General features: G+C 38.6%; 1 protein-coding gene across 4 annotated transcripts in view; it reads left to right on the forward strand.

The window, feature by feature from the left end:
* RSPO2 (R-spondin 2) overlaps positions 1–24,578 on the forward strand; it is a 168,880-nt gene that overhangs the window by 98,267 nt on the left and 46,035 nt on the right. For 3 of the 4 annotated variants that reach the window (XM_040979476.1, XM_040979475.1, XM_040979477.1), the window contains 2 exons: positions 17,564–17,707; positions 18,697–18,885. In XM_040979476.1, the coding sequence (XP_040835410.1) occupies positions 17,564–17,707; positions 18,697–18,885 (333 nt within the window). The remainder of the gene's footprint in view (positions 1–17,563; positions 17,708–18,696; positions 18,886–24,578) is intronic. The other variant, XM_040979478.1, reaches the window with a different exon arrangement.

Raw genomic sequence — 24,578 nt, forward strand, 5'->3', positions numbered from 1 at the left:
CTAGTGTCCATGCCAAAGAAATTCTTGTCCAATGGGGAAAATAGAACTAATTCAATATAGCTGAGAATGGTCCGAAAGTTAATGCAAAATCCATACTTGTAAGAAACTGCACAGTGTTAAAAGAATTGCACCAAAATAAACATCTTTAATGTGCATTTTCCTTTAACTTTAAATGTGACACTGGTTGAAATATAGGCTTCTGTTCTCATCCAACTACTCTATCAGATGCACTCTGTTAGTTTTAAAATCAAGTATATAGAGTAGGTTATGTATTCCTATTTTTTCAGGGAAGTCATCTAAACCGGGTATAACAGAAAAACTGTAGATGATAGTAAAGAAGGCAGTGATATTTATGAAAACACTGAGTGATTTTTATGAAAGCAGAGTGCTCTTAGAATTAGTAGGATTAAGAATTGTTAGTGGAAGAAAAGCATGAAACCATGCAGACACAAAACATCATCTAGGGTACTGGTGCCATGGTATATAAGATTAAGCTGTTACTTGCAAGTCCAGAATCCCATTTGCGTACCAGTTAATGTCTCAACTGCTCCATGTTTGACCTGTTCCCTGGTAATGGCCTGGGAAAAGCCCTGGAAAATGGCCCAAATGGGCTCCTGCTATCCATGTGAAACATAAGTAAGAAGCACTTGGTTTTAGCCTTGCCCAGCCATGGCCATTGCAGCCATTTGGAAAGTAAACCATTGGGTCGAAGATCAGTCTGGCTGTTTCCCTCCCGGCCTGCCCCACACCCCATGTTCTTGATAACTCTGTCTTTTTAATTCCCAATGGAAGGAGGAAGGGAGTATCAGTATATTCCTAGGATTGTATCTATGGACTATATTTAGTTAGTTAAAACCTAGTAAGAAATTAGTATAAAAATAAGAAATCCATTGTTAAACAGCAAGCATGTTGTTAAGTACAATCCCACTGTATAATCAGATATACTAGTTAGAAATGAATGACTACATTAGGACAAAACTAATATGGTAAATGTCAGTAGTTTAAACATTTTCTGGAAAGCCCTGAGTAATCACTGAAGGATTCTGAGTAAGGAAATGACAAGATTATGTTATTTTTAGAAATATTTTTCTTTTGCCAACAAGGAAAATGTTGAGATAAAAATGAGCTTGCATTGAAAGCAGCAAGATCAATAACAGATATGACTGATGTCTACATATTTGGCTCTGGTGCAAATGCTCAGTGGCTACATCCTTACCTTGCAAGAGCTGGCATCACATATGGGTGCCAGTTTCTGTCCCAGCTGCTTCACTTCCCATCCAGCTTCCTGCCTGGGAAAGCAGTAGAGGATATAGTTCAAAGCCTTGGGACACTGCATCTGGGTGGGAGACCTGGAAAAAGCTCCTGGTTCAGATTGGCTCAGCTCCAGCCTTTTCGACCATTTGAAGAATGAGCCAGCAGATGGAAGATTTTTCTCTGTTTCTCCTCTCTGTAAATCTTCCTTTCTAACAACAACAGCAAAATTAAAAATTAAAATCTTGAAAGTGAGAACATTTGTCTCATTTAGACCTACACTGGTAGGTCCATTTATCTACTGATCCGTTTTTTCAAGAGTTTCAATATTCCTCATCCCAATGTATCTTTTCCCTTTTCCCCTCTTTATTTTTGATCTCTTTGATCTGCTGCTTCTTCCTTTCCGTAGCATTTCTTAGTGAAATCAGACCCTATATTCCTATTTTACTGTCTATTCCTTTCATTAGAATGTTAGGCGTTAAGGAGGAAAGAATTTGGATCTCATGATATTCTGAATAATATCTGACACACAGTGGCAGTCCCCCATGTATCTGTTGACTCAATGAAGGAAGTTCATTACCGTGGAGTTAGAGATGGGAGAATGCAGTTATGCTGAAACACTCAGCAGGCCGTGGTCAGTTGTAGATTTGGGATGAAGATAGTGGTGAAATGGAAATTACTCTGATTCCACTTTCTGCTTGTCAAGGTGTAATCCTTATCAAGGCAGATCACTATGGAGGGACATATTTGGCCGTGGTGATGGAGAATGTTTGATGTGGGACATAAGGAATTTAAAGTGATAGACAATTCCAGATGAAAATACCAGAGGACAGTGAGAAGTAAGATCTGGATCCCTAAAAGGCAGTTTGAACTGAATGTGAGAAAGAAAAAACTGAGGAGGAGAGTGCTGAAGATTAAACCCCAAAGAATGTTGACATTTAACAAGTGAGGAAAAGTCTGTGACTGACTCATTGGGAACAGAGAAAACGAGTGGGCTGGGTGATGTTTCACAACACTAGGAGTAGGAAGGCTCAAAACGGAGCAAGTGTCAAAGTTACTTTGTTTAAACACTGGATCTTATGACACTAATTGGGGCGTCATTCTGTGTCATATTCTGATGGCCAAGATTTTGGCGAGTACATGGAGTCATAGGAAAAGTAGCCACAATGATGTGTTCACTCTGCTTTTTCTGCTTGGCTTACTGAAAAGCAGTATGTGATGGTGGTTAGTAAGCTCACGGAAGGAGACACGAACATGAAGAGCTAGTTTAGGTGGAGAGATAGGGGGAATGATACAGGAAGCATAATAGCAAATGGGACCATAAACATGATTTAAAATGCAAGTGGGGTAAATCTGCCCTGGACAGGTGCACTTGTTTAATCAGTAGATGGAGGATTTATCTTGTGGGAAGACATCATGGTCTTGTTTTAGAATCTCATCAGATTTGATGAGTGGCTAGAGAGCAGGCATGGGGGATCAACCAAGAGACTGTTGCTTTAATTTTGGTGCAGTAATAAGGACTTCTGCCAAGGCAATTGCGGTCTAGAGGGAAAGACACATTCTAGGAATTAGGCAGAATTGGCAGAAGTTGATTTGTTGGATACGGAGGCAACAGAGAAGACTTTTGTTTGCAACGGGCCTTTTGGTTTTGAATGATGGTAGAGCAAGTTCAACTTTAGGAACTTTGAGTGTGAGGTGTCACATTTGGCAAGGAAGTTGAGCGTTATAGAATTTGATATCTTCATCTATTTAAGATAAATTTTTAATTAGTATCTGTTTATCACATCTTAAATTTACTTGCAATTCTGGCTGTAGATGTAGATATCACCAGGAATATTATGCTTTAGTACCTACCAGGCATCTACTGTATGGTTCAACAAGATTCTAATGGGAATTCATGGCTGTGTCCTATACATGTGGCATGCCAGTTACCTACCTTCAAGATAGATGTTTGTCCATTTCATCACCTTCCCACAGTTTATTTTGCCTGCTTCTCTTCTTGGTCCAATCCTTCCTTGTACATGCATGTCTATAATCTTGTCTCTAACATTCCATAAGATAGCAATTGTTTGTTATTGATACCGTTGCTTGAAACTTTCTAATACTAGAGGGGAAAGGCATCCAGTGACCTGTTAAAATATTCTGAGCAATGCTGGTAGGGAAGCTCGGTGGCTGCACTTTGAGAAGCACTACCAGAGTGTAATGAGGATGACCTACAGATGTGGAATCGATGACTCTAGCGAAAGACACGTTTTGGTCCATTCTCAGCATGTGAGGACATTGTGGTGAAGCAGTTGTCCCTTTCCATATCCCGTGTTAACCTGTGGCTAGTTATAGACTCTTTTGTGCTGGTGTCTTTCTTCAAAGATACCATGTCCTACAGGTCAGTCTGCAGGACATTTGCATTTGGTTATCATATTTCCGATGATTGGAGAAAACTGTATGCCCGGAAGTATTAGGTAAAGTGTTGCTACTGGCTGAGTAGCACCGTGGTCATGACTGGGTATCATCAATGAATTGTTCTTTAGAGGAACTGTGGAAATGGTCCTAGAGAGTCCTAATTAGAAGATAACTGAGATCCCATTTATATGCAGAGTCTCTTCAGTTGTTCACACTCTCTTCTGAATAAAACCTAGTTATGCAAGTCACTGCCTATAGTACCTATGTCTGGGATTAAATTGTCAATTAGTTTTCAAAGTTTTGTTTTAAAAGACTTATTTTTATTTGAATTGCAGAGTTAAACAGAGAAAGAGAAACACGTGGAGATCTTGCATTTTCTGGTTCACTCCCCTAAGTGACTGTAATGGCTGGAGTTGGACCAGTCTGAAGCTGTGAGCTAGGAGCTTCCTCTGGGTCTCTCACATGGTTGCAAGGGCCCAAGGACTTGTCCCAGCCTCCTCTACTTTCACAGGACATAAGCTGAAGTGGAAGTGGGGCAGCCAGGATTTGAACTGCTGCCCATATGAGATACCAGTGTGGCAAGTAGAAGCTTAGTTTGCTATGCTGCTGCACTGGTCCCAAATTATCATTTGTTTTTAGTTTATGGGATTGTATCCAAAATTTGGTGTCAAAAAGTTCATAGTTTAATTGGGTTCCACCAGTCAAGGGCTTTGACATCTCATAGATGCTCTTGACATATTAGCTTTTTTATTCTTTTACAAAAGTCTTTATTTTTAAAGTATTATTGGAAAGTCAGATATACAGAGAGGAGTTGAGACAGAGAAAGATTTTCCATCCATTGATTCAATGCCCAAGTAGCTGCAAAAGCTACTAGAACCAGTCCCCATGTTCCAATCCAAAGTTAGGAGCCAGGAGCCTCTTCCAGGTCTCCCATGTGGGTGCAGGGTCCCAAAGTTTTGGTCATCCTTGACTGCTTTCCCAGACCACAAACAGGGAGCTAGATGGGAAGCAGAGCCCCCAGGACATGAACTTGAGCCCATATGGGATCCCAGTGCATACAATGTGAGGGCTTTAGCCACTAGGCTATCACATTGGGCCCATACATATTAGCTTTTTAGGATTCCTCAGGCTGCACAGGGACCCCAAAACAAGGAGAGAAAGGCTCCATCATGCTTTAAGTATGGCAGGCAAGTAAACTTAGGCCTAGCAAAGATAAATGGCTTACTCATAGTCCTCGACTGCTTTGCAGCAGGTTGAATCCTGAAATGTTTGTCACCAAGGACATCAGAAGTTCTTTGTTGCTGGACAGTGTGTTTCACAGGATGTGTTTCACAGTTTTGATTTAAAAGGGATCACTTTACACATTTGCAAAAAAGATACCTTATAAACTGAGGTCATTTTTGTATTTAATGAAGCTATTTATAATTATTGTCTTTAGCCTTTCTGATCGTGTGACAATCAGTGGATTTCTTGAAAACATGTTTAATATGTATTGTCTAAGAATCTCCTGTGTGTGTGGTAGGCTGTGATATCATGTAGCTGCCTTTTTGGTATCTTTATTATTTTTTTCAATGGACAAACAGACAGTGATAGGTGATTGCTTTATATTTCACAGGAGACAGTTCATAGTATAACATCTCTATTCTCAGAGAGGGAAATATATACAGTGAGATCTTCCATTTGCTGTTTCAAACCCTGGATGGTCACCACGGCTAAGGGCTCAGGCACACTTCAGCCAAGAACTCCATTTGGGTATTCTATGTGGGTAGCACAGGCCCAAGCATTTGGAACATTAGCAGAGAGCTTATTGCCTGATGAAGAACTGGGACTTGAACTGGTGCATATGTGGGATGCTGGCATGATAGGCAGTGGCTTCACCTGCAATGCTACAATGCCAGCCCTCAAAATCTCTTCATTGTGTAGATCAAGTTCAAATGAAGATGAGCTCTCGTTTGTTGTACTGTGATAAAGAAAATAGGTAATAACTTCATGTGTCAAATATTTCTAAAAAGGGAGTTTTTATTATGTTTTTAAGTCTTTCTGTGTATTTATAATCTTCATGTCCCCAATTATACAGCAGATTATCTCTTTTTTTAAAGATTTATTTATTTTTATTGGATAGGTAGATTTATGAGAAAGGAGGAGAGACAACGATCTTCCGTCAACTTTTTAACTCCCCAAGTAGACGCAATAGCCAGAGCCTTGTTGATCCAAAGCCAGGAGTTAGGAGCTTCTTCTGGGTCTCCCACGCAGGTGTAGGGTCCCAAAGCTTTGGGCCATCCTCTATTGCTTTTCCAGGACACAGTCAGGGAGCTGGATGGGGAGATAGCAGCCGGGATTAGAACCAGTGCCCATGTGGGATTCCAGTGCAAGGAAGGCAAGCGTTTTGCCAAGAGGCTACTGTGCTGGGTGCAGTGGGGATTCTCTCAAATCAGATATTACAGCTCTAGATCTGGATGAGACTGAGACAGAATTGTTTTTCATTCTCGTCTTTCCCTTCCTTCTTTGTTCCTCTCCTTTCTTTTTCTACCTTATTTTCACTTTCCTATCTCCAACAAATACTCAGGCTGTTAAGGGAAGCATTTCTCCAAAATTAAAAGTTAGTACAAGGGTAACCTTCAAGTATCAGAAATGGAGTCTAGTGGAATTCTCTGTTCATTATACTATTCTTTAAATGAATAAATCATGTGTTATAGGCAAAATTATTATGAATAATGGTAAACCAGAATATTATAAAAAATCTCAATTTCCTTATATGCTTTTTAGTGAATTCTCAGCCAATCCAGGTAAGGATTTCAACACATTCAATTTTATCCTCTAAAGAAGTCAGTTTGGGGTAAAGTGCATTTTTAAAGGAACAAGGAGTATGGGTTCTCATTTGATTCTTGGTAGTTAACAGCTTTGCAAGTGTAGACAAAGTACTTAATACACTGAAATAATACCATCTTAATAACTCAGTCTAAAAATACCTCAGGAAAAGACTAAAAGTGTTGGCAATTTCTTTTTATAATATTGATCTTGTGATTTTGTATGTGCTGTATATAAGTGTTTTGTGGGCTGAGTAGTTCTGTTGCATAAGCTTATTATTTATATATAGAATCAAGTTGGGCAACTTCATTCTAATGTAATGTCAGATGCTAATTTGTAAGTAAGGCTCTACTTAGCACTTCATTAAGTCTTATATTATAAGACAGCATTGAAGAGATGTAGAAGATTGAGATCATCCATCTTCTGGTTCATTCCTGAAATGGCTGGAAAGTTTGGGGCTGGACAAGGCAGAAGCCAGGAGCTTGGGAGTTCATTCCTATGTTGGTGACAGGAACACAAGCAATTGAGCCATCTGCGAATGCTTTCCCAGGCAAATTCCAATTTGTGCCTAAATGGAATGCTGGTGTTATAAGTGGCAGTTTTAATCTGCTGTGTTACAAAACTGGCCCCTGCACTTTTTTTTTTCAGATTTATTTTTATTGGAAAGACAGATCTACAGAGAGTGGGAAATAGATAGATCTTCTGTCTGCTGCCCCCAAGTGGTGGCAGTGGCTGGGGCTGAGCTGATCCGAAGCCAGGAGTCAGTAGCTTTTTCTGGATCTCTCACTTGGGTACCTGGTCTCAAAGCTTTGACTCTCTACCACTTTCCCAGGCCACAGTCAGGGAGGGAGCTGGATGGGAAGTGGAGAAGCCAGGACACAAAATGATGGTCATATGGGATCCCAGAGCATGAAAGGCGAGACTTTACCCAGTAGGCTACTGCACCCAACCTAGCACTTTAATTTTTATGATGCTTTCATCTGAATGCTTCGGAGGCCAAATATTTTCATTTCCTACAGTCAGTGCTATGAGGACAGTCTTGGTTTCCCTCTCACACAACAGGTAGCAGATGAATTCTGAGAGGTCCATTGAGTGGTTCAAGGATTGGCTTCTTCTACGTGACACAGCTGAGGTTCCGTCTACTTTTAACATCAAACAAGATTGGGAGTCAAGCTACCTTCACAAACAGAGCCAATGAGGTAGTAAGCCCCAAAACTAGGTATACATTTTATGTTAGTTTCAGCTGTTTGTTTTGTATGATTGTTTTTTCTCTTTGACTAGTTTTTTAATTCACAATAAGATAGGAAGCAAGGAATTATAAATTTATTAAAATAAGATGGAATTTTTAAACACATTGATAATTACTCAGGAGATCTATTTTCTGATTTCTCAATGTAATAGTAAAATATTGAAGTAATAATGTTACCATGCCAAGAAAATTAGGGCTCATCTGAAATATCTGATGTGTATGACCAGATGATGAAAGATACCAACCACATTTCCTCAAACTTGAATGCTACCATTTGATATTTTCAAATGACATCTGCTCCCCCTTTTTTTCCTTCTGTTTTTGTGTTTGTGATGCTCCATAGATTTCATTTATTCTTTTGCTCAGGGATCAGCGAATAAAGATCCAAGAGTAAAATCTTGCTTGCTGTCTTTTCAGCAAGGCCCTGGAACTATGAATAGCTTTTAGATGTCCAAGTAGTTGGGGCAAAACATAGAAGAAGCACAATATCTTGTGACACATGAAAATTATATTAACAGCAAATTTTAGTGGCAATAAAGTTTATTGGAAATGAGCCACACTTAACCATTCATGTGTTGTCTGTAGATGCCTTGTGCTATGGTAGAGGTAAAGTAGTTTAGGCAAAGACCTACAGTGTTTGCTATGTGGCCTTTTACAGGAAAGCTTGCTCTGGCCTATTTGGAGTGTGAAGGGGTTAAGAAATTCTTATTTTCCTTGGACAGATATTGAGAGGACGAGGTAGACATTAGCTTGCATATACTTTATGAGTTAGTTGAGTGGGGACATTTGCCTTTTCTAACTTTGGAGAAGATCCAGCAATGACTCAGATCTGAGGTTGATCGATCTGCCATGGTCCCACCTTTCTGTGAAAGGGTGACAAGTTAGCAAAAAGGGAAAAGCACAAGGACTCATCAAGAGCAGAGATCTACTGAAAAGAATTTAAAATCTGATCTGTGATACTCATCTGGTTTACAATTTTTAGAGTTTTTTCATTGCTAGAAAGTTTTTTTCTATTTTATTTTGAGGGATGGTCTTCCTTCCACTCCCCTCAAATGAAAACAAAGCACTTTAACTCCCTTTAAATGCTTGACAATTATGTTCCCATCAAATGTGTTGAAGTTTTAATTTCGAATGTTTTGAGAATGATTTCAAGTATGCATCACTTGAACACATGAGAAATAAAGCCAACATTTTTATAGTTCCTCATTATTTGACCACATAATTTTACACAAGCCTCAATGTTTCTTTGTTGGTGTGTGTGTGTGTGGGTGGGCAAGATAGAATATTTAAACATTCAAATATTCCAGTGAAGCTACCAACATATTTCCAAAGTTTGGGGTTTTTTTAAGATGAACTGTTACAAAACTTCGTCAAAATGAACTGGGAGAAAAATTGTTTTTGACAGCTTGAATATACCCAGAAGTTTAAAGGGTACCATGGAATAAAATAAAAACCTTCGAAGTAGTTTACTTAATACATAATTAAAGCTTGAGATCTAAAATCAGTAACCTGGGCTCAGATAGGATAAGTTAATATTTTTACTCTTATCTGATGTGAAGGTATAGACTCCAAACCTCACTTGGGTCAAACTGTCTATGTATTTCAGTTTCCTGATGCTTGGATGGCAGTGTTTGAAGCAGATGGCTTGCCATACAGGCACTCAACAAGTTATTATAATTAATTTGCTCAGCTGTATAATGTCAGCAGGGCCCATCACTACATTTAGTGTAGAGAGTGGTCTTTGGATAATGCCCTTCCTTTCAGCAGTGTGTGTAATGCATGGGTTTAGATTAAAATTATGTAAAAATTGAAATGTTTCTCCATATGGAGTATCCTGTTTTGTTTGAATTCCCTTCCATTGTCTTGTCCTATCATCTTCCTTTGTACTGGTTAGTAAATTTTTATGATCATAGTAGCTCACATACCTGGATCAATCATTGCTCAACAGATACTGTTCTGAGGTGCTTGCATTCATGTAGCCCCCTGGATCCTTTCAAGAGCTCAGAGATTAGAGATGGACTTCATGTTCATAGATAAGGATGTTACAGAAAAGAGAACTTTGCTGAATTGCCAAGGTCATGCATAGGAAGTGGGTCAAGATTGTGACCAACCTCTGATCTGCTCACTATTGTAATAGTGGAGTGGCCACTGTGTTGTTAAAGTAGTTCTTCTAGCCTGCCTCATTTATGCTGGTGTTCTTCATTGCATTTGCCACAGTTGTATTTCATCTATGCTAAGTATTCCCACTAATAGAGTCAATCTTGACTTGAATCCATTCTAGAGGGCCTGACATAGACTTTAACACCAGGACTTCTGTTAACTTAGTCATACTGGCTTTCTGCACCATAGCTTAGTTGTCTGTATGAAACACTGAAGTTCTAAAACCTCTGCATTTGTCATTTATGTCTTTAGATTGAACTACTATAACTCCTAATGAACTGTGAGTAATGAAACTGTATGAGCAACATGGTAATTTCAGCTTTTAGGTCATATTTCCACCAGTTTGAACTCTAGTGGGATTCTTGCATTAGTACATACCAGAAAAGTATGGTTTGGATAACATAAAAACTGAAAAACTTTATTTTACAAGGCATTTCAAGTTTGCAGAAGGAATGATCTATTTGAAATATTTGCAGTTACAGAAGCCTGAAACTATTCAGACAATTTTAGGAAACTTCATATTGAGTTACACAGTTAAGAAACTTCTATGAGAAAAATTGCTAAAAGTCTAATTTTGAATGTTTATTGGAACCACCCATCCATTTAATTTCTCCTCAAATTTTATTACACAATGAATAGAGAAGCTTCAGTGGGTTGGCTTGATATTATTTGACCCTGGTGATTGCAACCTGGGGATTAAGTGCCCCCCATAGGGATCAGTGGTCCATCTTATTCTAAATAGAGATGCTAGATTGGAAAAATTTTAAAAAAAACCAAATAAAAAACAAGCAGCAGTTGAAAAGCAAGCAGCAACCAGATTTCCTGATATGCTTATCATGGTCCAGCTTTGATGCTCGCTGAGAGAGAGAAAAAATGGATTCTTGTTGCATGTTTAAGGCCCTCTACCTCACTGAGTTTCTCCTTATCTTCAATAATTGTAATACACAGAATTACACTTTCATAGTCGAATTTAATCTATGTGGAATTCCTTTGGCTTTTAGATTGAGGTTTTCATTTCCTGTTTATATGATTTGCCATGCTGGTGTATTCATCACAAGATGGGGAGAGAAGTAGTTTGGTGTCATGGTGAAGATGCCGCTCAGGAAGCCTTCCTCTGACATTGGAGTACGTGGGGTCAGTTCCCAGCTCTGCTCCTGCTCGCAGCTTCATGCTGCTGCAGAACTGGGAGGGGTGCAGGTGATTTGTTTGAATGCTTCAGTCTCTGTCTCTCACATGGGAGACAAAATTGAATTCCTAGGTTTGGCTTTGGCCTGGCCCAACTTCTGATATTATGGGCATATGAGGCACTGAATCAGAGAATGAGCATCTGTGTCTGTCTCTACCCATTGAATAAATAAAACACATAATTTAATGATGTGTGTTTTTTCCATCCAAATAGAGGTGGAGAGAAGCAAGGTAAACCCTGGAATCTTAGTGCCCTGTGAGCGCTGTTGGACCACAGGGAGCAAGGATACTGCTGTGATCTGTGGCTTCTTTGTTCATCTTCTTCTCCACTTTTTTTTTTCCATTTACTTGGTTCATCATAGCTCCTTTCCCTCTAAATATTATTCCTTAGAGTGTTGGGCCTCCAGCAGTATACCTGCATTAAGGTAGATTAACCTTAACAGAACGGTTGTTTGCACTTATTCGATAAATGTGATATATACTTCTAGTTTAGAGTAATCATGCTAGGGCTTAATTGTCTACCTGTGTACCTAACCCTTCTGAATTCAGAAGACACTGAGGTTTGTAGTTACCTTGATTTTTCTGCCAGGCCCTCTGGGCACTTACTATCTAAATGGACAAAGAAGCAAAATCCCACTTCGTTCATGATTCTTTTATATTCGGAAAACTATGGAGATCACTCAATGCTAATTAAAATTACCCCCCAAAAGTTTGAATCTAGTTTTATTTTTTATTAGTTTTAATGATTATCTACTTAAAACTATACAAGAGGCACACAAACAAGCTTTATTCCCACCCTCAGACTCAAAACTCAAGACAAATTTTCCTCACATAACCTCCACTTCCATCAACCACTGCTTGGGTCCATCCCAAACGCAGAGAGGATTCTCTGTCCCTTTGCCATGAGTGTAGCCACTCTTAGCCACATTCTGCTGTGTCACTCAAAAAAAAACCCCAAAACCTCAGTTGAGATTCCAATTTGCACAGTAGATATTCTTACTTTGAGATTTAAAGTCTATATTACAATTGTTTTCAGGTGTTTAACTGTTGGATTATAGTTATTTGCTGTTAGAAATATTTACAATGACTGTGAAAGTGATTTCGTATAAAACAAAGAAACTGAGATTTAAAAAAAGATTAATTTTTACTGAAAGTGAGATTTACAGAAAAGAGGAGAAGCAGAAAGATCTTCTGTCTGCTGACTCACTCTCCAAATGGCTGCAATGGCCAGAGCTTAGCCAACCCAAAGCTAGCACCTAGGAGCTCTTTCTGGGTCTTCCACACAGGTGCATGGTCCTAAGGCTTTGGCCCATCCTCTTCCGCTTTTGCAGGTCACAAGCAGGGAGCTGGAGGGGAAGTGGAGCAGCTGGGACATGAACCGGCACACATAGGGGATCCTGGTGCTTGCAAACTGAGGATTTAGCTGCTAGGCCATCACGCTTGGTTCAGAAACTGAGTTTTTAAATGGTGTTCATGTCTATTTACTTGGCAAGTATTAAAACTATCTTTTGTTTTCAGTGCTGTGTTGACTGGAAAAAGGAATACTTGGGCGGCAGGCAGAAGAGAATTGCACCTCTTCTCTCTGTGTCTAATAGAGTCTGGAGAAGCACCTAATAGCTTCTATGCCTTATCTTGGTGCTCTATGTGTGTCACATAATCCTCTTCCTCCAGGACAAGGCTCCACTGTTGAGGGGTCATATCTACAGGGTCTGACACAAGACTGCTGGGACTGAACAAACGAACTGGACTACAATATAACTTTTAAAATGTTATATTAAATATGGTAGGAAAGGGGTATTTGTTGGAGTAGTGTGAGGGGATAAGGGAACCAGCCTGTTGTATTATTTCTTGTCCAGGCTGAGTCCTCCTTGCCAGATGACAGCCTCATTGGCCTGCCTTTGGAAACAGTTGAACTTGGACAGTCATTTTACTTAAATCACTTTGGGCAGTCCTCATCTGGTGGGGTACATTTTTGAGGAGATGCTGTAATTTAGCAGCAAGTAAGTTGTCTGTTAAGATCTTACATTTCAGAACAAGGGCTAAAAGCACAGTTTTATAGGAAAGGCCTATGTTAAGTAAATTCTGATGTACCAGACCCATTATCTTAGGCATAAAAGGCTTTCTAAGTTTTAGCAACCTATTGTGTAGTTCCAATGGTGTGTTACTGGCATCTGACACATTTATTTATAAGATATACATAGAGATTTTCTTAAAGTGTGTTTAAGAAAATGTTAACACAGTGGTACTTTTTGGGGTGGGCCTAATCTACCAGTTGGGTGTAAAAGGGGATTTCTGTATTTAAATAAATTTTGTGTGTGAGTGAGAGAGCAAGAGAGTGAGCGAGCGAGAGACAGAGAATCTTATGTACTGTTGGGAGTTTTATTTATGAGAATGCCATAATATCTATCTTTAAAAGCAATTATAAACCGACAAGAGAAAAGAATACCTTTGGAATAAATAAAACAGATTAAAAGACATCAAAACACATGGGATGCAGCAAAAAAAGTAATAATAAATCATAATTTGATTATATATAAGTTGGTAGAGTTGATGTGAATCTCATTCAAATATGATGTAATAAGCAGACTTTCTGTCCCTGCCCTCGAGGGCCTGCAGGCTAGGGGTGAAAGTTTAGTATTATAAGACCTTTCAAAGAATTTTTTCCCCAAAGCAGAGGTGTTACTTCCTTGAGAAGTGGATAAACAGCAGGGGGCTATAGGTGGGTCTCCAGCTTGTGAAAGAGGTTTCCAGGGAGTGAAGACTTCTGGGGTGGGAGCTTTATGCAGCTGGTAGCTGTTCAAGGCTTTGCGCTCCTAGACGTTTGTGATCAGATGAATTTTGTCAGTGCAGGGTGCCGAATGCATGAGTCACCTGCTTTGTTTTTACGTTGGCAATCAGCGACTGAAGCCGGGAAGGCCGGCGGAGCTTCAGTTGTTACAACTTGGCATCAATAAGAGTCTTCTAAAAATATTTTATTGCATAGACAATATTTTATTTAGTTTTTTTCCTCCATGGTTTCAGTGGAGGAAAAGCACCATTGAGCATATGAAAACATATAGAATACTGGCAAGAGATGGTTCATCATTATTAAATAAAGGATAAAATTTCATGTACCCAAATCGAAAACAGTTTGGGATGGGATAATAGATCTTTGTTTATTCTTGTCTGTTAAAATCAAAAAGGTTTTATTTCGTAATGTTACTATAGTGAAATTTTAAAATAAGCTTAAGTGTGTCACAATGTATATCGTAATAACCCTTTTGGTTATGTTTTTATTACACAAATGTTACACTATAAAAGGTTTATATGATTCAGAAATAAAATTTTAACATATTTCAAAATACTATCGTACTCCCCCAAGGTTTGCTTCTAAGCTTCTTTATATAAATACACGTATACACTTTTATTTTGTCATTCTATAAATGTCTTGCAGCTTAACCTGACTTGGCCATAGGCTTGCAAGTTTTTCTGGATCGTTACTTATAATTCACTTTCTGCTTTTTAATAGCTGTCATTCTGTAATTTGAACATATCATATTTTCATTGTACTTAAATTTGAGAACAAGTCATTGATCTTTGTTCTAGCAGGATTTATACTTGAAGAAATCTTAAGAAACTTTTCAGTGAATGAGTCATTTCAGAAGTCCTACCTTCGATCCACTGGTAACAGGAGTGGGAAATGAAATCAAGGGAGCTCCTATAACAAATCAGAAAAGACATTTATAAAATTCCAAACCTTTGTTTTCATGACTTTATGATATAGAGCTTATTTATCCATGCAGATAATATATAAAAAGAAGTCAAACATAAGTACACATTTCATAACAGCTGACTTATAAAGTATATACCCCTCTCTCTATATAAATGTGTTAGACTGGTCACTGGCTAGTTCTATATTTTTCCTTTGGAATGCTTATTATTTCTTGGCAAATAACTCTGTGACAGGAAGGACTGCTTGCTTTTAAAACAAATGTACCAAGAAAAGCCAACAATTTGTGGACATAATGGTCATGTATTTTGCCCATGATTCTGAGGCTGCTGACCAGCTATACTCCATTGGTTTATTAAAATACAGGTTTCAGCATTTAAGACAACAACTGAACCTTTTGTGGGGCAATAAACTCTGCTTCTGTGCCCACCATTTCTCTCCCCCAGGAAGGAGCAATGGTGTAATTTATCTGTGGACTTTAACCCACATATCGTGGAGTTCTGATTATGATTTTGGCAACATTTGAGAGGTTTACTTAGCTGCTTCATGGTGGTCGTTTAATATAAAATGACAGGAAAAGGAGTTGCCGTGCTCTTCTTAGGAGTCTGACAACCGCTGTTATTTATAATGTGATATATTTAATGGGGAATCTTTAGCCTTACCTCTGTTTTCTGGTATTTTCTCCAAATGCCAGTGATTTCATATTTTAGTTATACTTTATAGCCCATTGCGGAAATGTCTTTTAAGCTTTTTGAGAATCCTTAAAGGATCAAATACAGTGTGGAAGTCTTGGCGAATGATGAAAGGTGCTTGTACAGAATTTTCATAGTGCTTTCTGTCTCTTTCATTATCATTAGTTAAATATGTTACAAGTAATAGTGTACTACGATGCACTATTAAGAACCTGAATTTCCACTTAACCAATCTCATCGACTTCTCTTTCTTCTTGTAGTTTGGAGTGTATTTATTTTCACCTGTAGCCAGCAGTTTCTAGCCCAAATGTTTCTGGTTTACCAGGAAGCTTACCCAGAATACAAGCCGATAAATTATTGCTTCTCTTTATACTTTGTTGTAATATATGTGACTTATTGGAAAAATATATCTCTAATTTACGTGGATTCTATCTGTAGACTATCTTTTATGAACAAGTGACTTTACAAATATTAGGAATCTTCACAATATTCTTGTAAGGTCAGTTATGTACCATTTTTAGGCATGAAGAAGTAAGTGCCAGGAGAGACATGTAATTATCAATACACATGGAGCTGTGAGACAGAGATGGCACCCAAATCCAGATCTTACAGACCAGAAAGCACTTCTGTTCCTTCAACTGCTTCTAGTTAGTGAGTTAAGGAGAAAGGAGAATGGATTTGGGAGGTAGACAGTTTGGGGGATGGGAATTTAAAGGACTAACTCAGCCACTATTAGCTTAGATACTTGCTTTCACAGCTTCAGGTTCCAATATTTGCAAAATGGAGATGCTATTAACTCACCTGGTAGGGTTATTATGAAGAAATAGTGGAAATTAGGTAAAGCTTTATAATATCACAGATTTTCAACAGAATGCTTCAGTCTGAATCTTATTGCTGTGGCAAAATCCTCAAGGATGGGTACATTAACAAGTGGTTTCTTTTGTTAACAACTTGGAAGCCGAAAGTCCCAAGATTGGGCAGCCCATGTGTTCAGCCTTTGAGAGACTCATAGAGCAAATGTGAAGTGGTGTCACCTAACACACAGGAAGGCAAAGAGTGGTGGGGACCAGTCTTGGTATTTTGGGGTAATTGTCTCTCTATAGAACCAGCGTCCTCTGAAAAGTACAATAATTTTCCTCCAAGAGCAGTGCTCCTCATGGCCTAATTACCTTGCACTAGGCTCTGATTCTTAGAGGTCCCATCACCTTATTACAACCGCCATCAGGACCAGCACTCTAAGCTAGCCGAGCCTTTGGGAGACAAACAATACCTAAAGCATGGTATTTATGTAGCCTTCCTACTCCTGCCCGAGTCAAGTAAGTCAACTCAATGCTGGACGCCGGCATTGACAAATACTCTATAGAGACCATACTTCTAAAAATACTTTTTTTAGAATGGAAATTCTTGGGACTGGCACTGTGGTGTAGTGGGCAAAGCTGCCACTTGTGGTACAACCCATCCCACATGGGTGCTGGTTTGTGTCCTGGCTGTTCCACTTCTGATCCAGCTTCTTTCCAGCAGAAAAAGATAGCTGAAGTCCTTGGGTCCCTGTACTTGTGGGAGACCCAGAGGAAGCTCCCGGCTGTTGTGACCATTTGAAGAGTGAACCAGTGAATGAAAGATCTCTCAGTCTCTTTCTCACTTCATCTTTCAAATAAATATTCTAAAAAATGAAAATTCTTAACTTACTATGTCTAAACAGAAGATAGTGTTTCCATTATGTTTTTCATTGTCAGTCTTTTAAAGGGTGGAACTGATTTTAGTTTTGGCAGCAATGTAATTTATTTGTAGTGGAAATGTTTTTCCCCCTTCCTTTTAATCTTTTTTTTTGTAATCCCATTTGGAGTTGCAAATATTTCAGAAGCATCTCTTACTGCCCAGGGTTCTGAACTGGCATTCTGTCTTAGCTTATTGATGTGGTACGTTGATGGAAGAGATAGGAGTGATTTAGAATGAGACAGCTTTGGGAAACAAATGCATTGAACCCATTTCTCTGACCACTAGAATTTCAATTTGGCTAACTTGTAAGTTTGTGAAAATTTTATTTGCCAAACTAGTAAATTTCTTTGACTGAAACTTTTTTCTTTTTCTTTCTAAAATTGTTTTCAGGATGCAGAATAGAAAACTGTGATTCTTGCTTTAGCAAAGACTTTTGTACCAAGTGCAAAGTAGGCTTCTATTTGCATAGAGGCCGCTGCTTTGACGAATGTCCAGATGGTTTTGCACCATTAGATGAAACCATGGAATGTGTGGGTGAGTAGTTTTTAATGTAACTCTCATTTTCAACACCTGTTTCTTTAAATTAGAAATGACCAATATATTCATCCTAAAAATGAATTTTTTTTTGTTGATTAAAGTGAATACTACTAGATCTTTGCCATCTTCCTAAAAATATTTTGATGTCTATGAGATCTAGAACAGTGAAATATTAGTTGTGTGTGTCTGTGTGTGTGTGTGCTCGCACACATGGCGCTTTGGAGCTGAGTTATCATTCAGTATATGGAAGTGCTGTTTAATGGAGAATTGACAGGAAGGTTTAATTTTGCCTACTTTCATTATTTTTCTCCTTGCTCTCCTTCCTCAGGAGCCTGGGAGGGTGCCTACTTTCCACTAAATAAACTTACAAAAGGGGACATAAAACTTTCTTTCCTATAATAAACATGCTTTTCCAAATATCTGATGATGTTCACCTAGTTTTTAAGCTGTTGAAATGTATAACACCAATAGAGGGAGTACTAAATACATCATTTCTAAATACCATTGAAAGAACCAGTGAAAAAAAGGAGAAAATGCTGTACAAATTCCATCCTGCTCATCAAGTGTTTCCAAAATAACACACACATTTGTGGCTTTACGGGGGCAGAAGGCATTCAGGCTTAATCTGGAAAGTTGTGTTATGATAGAGTCTTCTACTTTAGGTTTTAGCTGTTGAATCGTTCAAAGATTACACTTTTGGTATCTCTAGAAATGACCAGTGGTATTTCTTTAAAAAGATGAGGACAAATGAAAAAAAAAAATCAGGTTTTAAATTATTTGTGTGGAATTTGCTTATCATGGAAATGCATGCCTGTGGCTTAAAGCGTTCCCCAAAGGCAGGTGGTCTTCCTTGCTCAGCTGCTCAGTCTTTGCCATAAAGAGGTGGAGGAGGGGAGAATTGTTGCTGCATAAATTTGATGACAGTGGAGCAAAATGGATATCTAAGAGTCATCTGTGTTTGTGTTCTTTTTCTTATTCTGTATTAGAAGGCTGTGAAGTCGGTCATTGGAGTGAATGGGGAACTTGCAGCAGAAATAATCGCACATGTGGATTTAAATGGGGCCTGGAAACCAGAACACGGCAAATTGTGAAAAAGCCTGCGAAGGACACAATACCGTGTCCAACCATTGCTGAATCCAGGAGATGTAAGATGGCCATGAGGCACTGCCCAGGAGGTAGGTGTGAATGGCCATGACTCTCCGCTGTTTCCTTTCCAAGTTCTCCCTGTCCTCCCTATATTTCCTTCCAATTCAAATTAATTATGTGTCAAAGGAACTTCAGAATCACAAAGGTGAGGAGTAGAATCTTGCACCATCTTTACAAGGGAATTCCTCTGTTGTGTTGTGAAGGCTGTGAAAGATTATTTCACTTACTTTCCTAAATATTAAAAATTGAAGTTAGAGGGGAATAGAATAAATGAGCTTACTAAAGTGAGCTTTCTGAAAGTGCATATTGTTTTTCCAATGTACCATAGAAGTGGGTTCTTATGAAATCAGGCCGTTGCAGATGTTGCTACGAAGGCAGCAGCCAAGTTCCAGCGGGGAAGAGTTTAGATTAGGAAGGTTCATGGAATCTGTGTAGTCATCTGCCTCATTACTAGTTGAAGTTGACAAGTTAAAATAAACTTGCCCAAACACTGGGAGGAATAAACGTCGTCTTAAAGTTACCACAATTAGCTGCTGTTCTTTGTTTTCATAATAATTTGTAGCAAACAGCTACTGGGGTGTGTGTGTGTCCGTCCATTCAAGTTCTTGTAGTAATTGTGGTGATTTGCAGTCATTATTTTGTAATCACAGGATTAGGCCCATTTATAAATTAGAAGAGGACAGAGCTAAGGTGTTGGGCTGCAGTGGGCGGTAAAGTGACATGAACTGTCACCGTGACATTTCAAGCCACGGTGGCTTGTCGCCATTTACTGGGTTACTACGTTGTCTGAGATCACGCTGGGACCGTCTGATGCATAAGATAGAAAAGCTGGAACAAGTTGTGTTTGGAAAACGGCAACCATCAAAACTTTACCATGATCTGTTGATAGTCCAAACATTTGTTGGCTTTTATTCTTTCAGTGGGTTCACAGTTTCTCAGCTTCAGGCCGCTAGCTCAGAAACAGAATATATATCAGCTTTAAAAAGAGCTGATCTTCATGTTATGCTGCCTCATAGGGAATGTCTATGACCCATGGACAAAGGCAAACTTTCAAGACGCGGAGACCCGTTAGCCTTTGAGAACGATTGGATCCAGATTCAGAAGCTCCAAGTACGAAAGCAGCTTTTCCTCTTGAATTAGTTTTGCTTTTCTTTAGTGAGTCTTTGAAATAGTTTTTTTTTTTTTTCTGGGTCTACTTTTCACTAACAAGGATGGTTTTGTTCCCTTCAACTGGTTATTTTTCAGTCAAAATATAAGAAAATATTTTCTTACAAAACTAATAAGCCACTTCTGGGATAGCTGAGAGCATTTAACCTGCAACCTTCTGCCTAAAAACAAACCCGATGTATTCAGGTGTTGGAAAGAAAGACTTTCTTTGTTGCACATTGTTTATGTAGCTAGCCTATCCCCAGCTCCTCTAACAGCAGCATGGTACCCCCCAATTGTGGTTTACGTTAATAGCAAAAATTAAACTGAAAATGCTCTGAGAGCAAACAAGCACCCACAGCCAACCCAGTCCCTTTTCCTCCCAAAGTATTCTGACCAAGCCTCAATCTAATTTGAGAATTTTTCTAGATAACAGCTGGATTTTCAAGCATAATACATGTTCCATTTGCATTTTTTGATGCTTACCAGTGACAGTATACTCTCTTAATTGAATATGACTTACCAGCAATGTAAATTATGCTAAATACAAATATTTCTGTATCAACTGGGATGAGTCTTTTTTGACAAGCCAACTATGGATTCTGTTTTGGGTTTTCCCAAATTTAATTCATTAGAAAAGACCAGTTATCACTCTAATCCCTATTTATACACCTTTCAGTCTGATGAATCAATTTTTATTTAAGCTTTTAAATAAGTATGTTTTCAACACTATATTGATCTGTTTTGATAAATGAAATAGAATTAATATTGATAAATGGTGAATTGCTCTGCAGTAAAATAACTTACAAATGTAGGAAATGAAACTAGAAAATTAATTTTGTAATTTGAGCACCGATTGATAAAATTGGCATAGCTACTGGTCTAGTAGCATACCTTGCCTCAGGTGAGGGAGGAAAAAGTTTCTTTGATAAGTCATGGTGATTAATGGAAGAATAGGGAAAAAAACCACTTTATCCCATGTTACATCTTGATTTGATTTCAGTGATCTGCTTTGACAAACCATGCAAAAATGTAAGTCGTAATCAGTTTGTGAATACAGGCATTTTTTTTCAGATCTTTTCAACATATGTATGGATTTTTTCTCCTGTTGGAGCCAATCTTAACCTGATTGCACACAAACACAGCCTTAACATCCTTCACACTAAAGCAGCGTCACATTAAAATCAGCTGCTTTCCATTACCGAAAGGCATGTTAGAGGTCAGTGTAATGGAATAGGCACCAAGTGTGTAAGATATTACATGGGAAACTATTAAATATGAGAAAATAAATGGCTGTGAGAACTTAAAAAAATAGTGTAACATTGTAGTATATTTTTTTCCTTAACTGCACATGCTTACTCACTTGAAAAAAATAAAATATCTGGAAATATCTTAGGGAGTGGACAGATTTATGCTTTTAAGCACTTGAAGTTAATTTCCAAACTTTGTTATAGATAGGTTATCTTTTCTTTGATTTTGGTGAAACGTGCTATGTACTCATTCTTGAGGGATTGGTCTGGCACTCAAGACATGTGGATCTCTACATCCTGTCAACTCATTAATTTTGTGACCCCTTGCAAGTCACTTAACCTCCCCTGACCTCTATTTCCTCTTTTGTAAATTGAGGTTCTTAGAGTAGGTGATCTCTAAGATCCAGGCTAGTTCTAAGGTCTGATGATTGTAGGATTCCCTGTCAAAAGAGTTCTGTGTGCAGAGTGGAGGGTAAGACAGAGACTAAAAAGTCATGAGCATTTTCATGACCAGTGAGCTGCCCTGTGCATTTGCTAAACCTTATACATGTGGTCATTTTCATGTTCTACCTTTGGGAAGGACTCTGCTTTGTGGAATCTTCAGTGATTAAGGAAGATTGTTTTATATTTATGCATGAATTGTGGATTAGCTACCAGTATAGGAAAATACAGAAGAAGGAATAAAGAAAACAGCACAAAACACTATGGGGAAAAAAGAGAAAAGATGGAGATTAGAGAAGATTAAAAAAGTATGGAAAAGCAAGTGCGGGAAATAAGTAAAAAGAAAATATATAACCATCTCCATTCTCCCCCCAGCTTCCCTGTGCCTACCAATTAACTGTTGGGACTATATTATTTTGTTTATTTTTTAAATTCGTTTTGTTGTTTTTGGGACTATCTTAATATGCAACTTAAAGCTTTAAGAAGAATTTCATGTCTGAAGTGCATTTTGTATTAAGCAGTATACATTTAAGTTTATAAAGATTTATTTATTTGAAAGACCATGAGGAGAGAGAAACGGAAACCTGTATCTACTAATGCGTTCTTCAAATGGCTATAGCTACCAGGGCTGCCCCAGGCCCAAGCCGGTAGCCAGGGGACTTCATCCAGGTCTCCCATATGGTTGCAGGAGCCTCACCACTTGGCCCATTTTCTCCCGTCTTTCCCAGGACAATAGCTGGGAGCTGGATTAGAAGAGCAGCCAAAGGAACTGACACTGTGGCATAGCAAGCTAAATCTCTGCCTACAGTGCCAGCATCCCACATGGGCACCAGTTTGAGTCCTGGCTGTTCTGCTTTCAATGCAGCTCCTTGCTAGAGGCCTGGGAAGGCAGTTGTGGGTGGCCCCTGCATCCATGTGATTGGGCCCCTGCATCCATGTGAGTGACTGTGAGGAAGCTCCTGGCCCCCAGCTTTGAATCAGCCCAGCTGTAGCCATTAAGGCATTTTGGGGAATGAACCACCAGATGGACAATCTCTCTGCCTTTCATTCTCTCTCTGTAACCTTATTTTTCAAATAAAAATAAATGAATCTTTGAAAAACTAAAAAGTGGAGCATCCAGGACATAAACTGGTACCTATAAGGAATGCCAGCATCACTGTTCTGGCCCAACATCAGGCACAGCCTAAACTGAAAAATATAAACTTGTTATTCTCATGTATTTAAAGGAAAAATGAAAGAGCAGAATCATGGTTGTCAAGGTTATGATGTTGGAGGATGTTTAAACATAAAAAAAAAAATGTCATCTGCAGGCGTCCTTATTCTTTCATGGAGGCAGTCTACGTTATGATCTCAACCTTGAGTATCTTAAATATATATGAAATTTCTCATTGCTTTGTCAAGACTCCTGACCACTAATTTCATCTGTTTATTTCATTAGATACTGATTAAGCACTGCTATATACTGCCACAGCTCTATTCAGGGATTGAATCAAGGACTTCTTGTAGACCTTATTATCTTGTTTTTTTCTATAGGGAGTCATTGCAATAAAGAATGATCATATGTAATATCTTATGGAGACAAGGACTTCAAAGAAAAATCAGTGTAGGGAACTAGTAAATGGGTTAGTTCTCCACCATATCTTATGGAAGAAAAGTAATATGCGTCAGTGAGACTTTGGCTAGCCCAAGGTGATAAGCAACACGTTACCTCTAGGTAGGGCAAAGGGAAGGACCAACATCTCCCTGTGCCTTTTTCTTGTTCCTTGTGCTAAAGATCAAAGATAAAAGCCAGAGTAACCAACTTTTAATTATTTCTTCCTCTACCCAAAATATTGTTTTTGTTTTGCTTTACAAGTGCTTTTTAAAAGCCTAATATCCTGCCATCACAAATTCCCTTTTGACATCTGTCAGTTTGGAGTATGTAGTGAAATGTGTCCAAAGATTATTTCATAAATGCCTCAGCATTGAGCTGTTGATTTTGTTCCTTTTTCTGTTAAGGCCCAGTTGTTTTTTAGTTTTATTGTTGTTCTTCTGTTGGAGGAAAAGATGTGACTTCCAGATTATTATTTTTTTTTGAAGATTTATTTTATTTGATTGAAAGGCAGAGTTACAGGGTGGCTGGTGGGGCAGGGAGAGAGAAAGTGAGACTTTCCATCTGTTGGCTCACGCCCCGAAGAAGAGTCATTTGAGCTGAGCAGGGTAGAAGCCAGAAATTATATCTGGATTTCCAACATGGGTGACAAGGTTTGACTACATGAGCAGTCTTCTGTTTTCCCAGCTATGTTAGTAGGATAGGAAGTGAAAACTGGCACCTACAAGGGATGTCACATAACCTGCTACCGCACACTGCCAGCCCCAAGACTGATTTTATTGGACTAAGGAAAGAAGGAACACTCTCCATGGGCTAGCCTGGGTGCTGAGCCACAGCCGGCACACAGCTCTGGCCATTTGGTTACGGATACTCAGTCTGCACAATCTGGGTGAGCTGACCCCTAGCCCACAACTGATGGATCTGTGTACAGCACTGCTTTTTCTTTTTGATATATTTCATTCATTAGACTTTTAAAGTAATTCAGATGACTTATTTATGCTAGGGTAGCTTTTTGCCACTTTTGATCATTATAACCTAACTCACCGCAGTATGGCTGTTAGGAACCACATGGTGAAAATCTTTAGGTCCTAGGCATGTTTTCTAAACAGGGTACTAACATTTAAATATGAAATCTGTATATTTTAATTTGAAAATACCTCATTCTGTTTATGAACAGTATTACCTAATCTTTTTTTTTTTTTTTTTTTTGTCCCTAAAAGTGTCTTCTAACTTGATAGGAAACAAAAGAAAATATTATTTCACAACTTATAACTCCAATCTCGGTGAACATTTA

The sequence above is a fragment of the Ochotona curzoniae genome, unplaced genomic scaffold, assembly GCF_017591425.1.
Source record: "Ochotona curzoniae isolate NIBS_2020 unplaced genomic scaffold, NIBS_Ocur_1.0 contig_3190, whole genome shotgun sequence".
Classification (NCBI taxonomy): Eukaryota; Metazoa; Chordata; class Mammalia; order Lagomorpha; family Ochotonidae; genus Ochotona; species Ochotona curzoniae.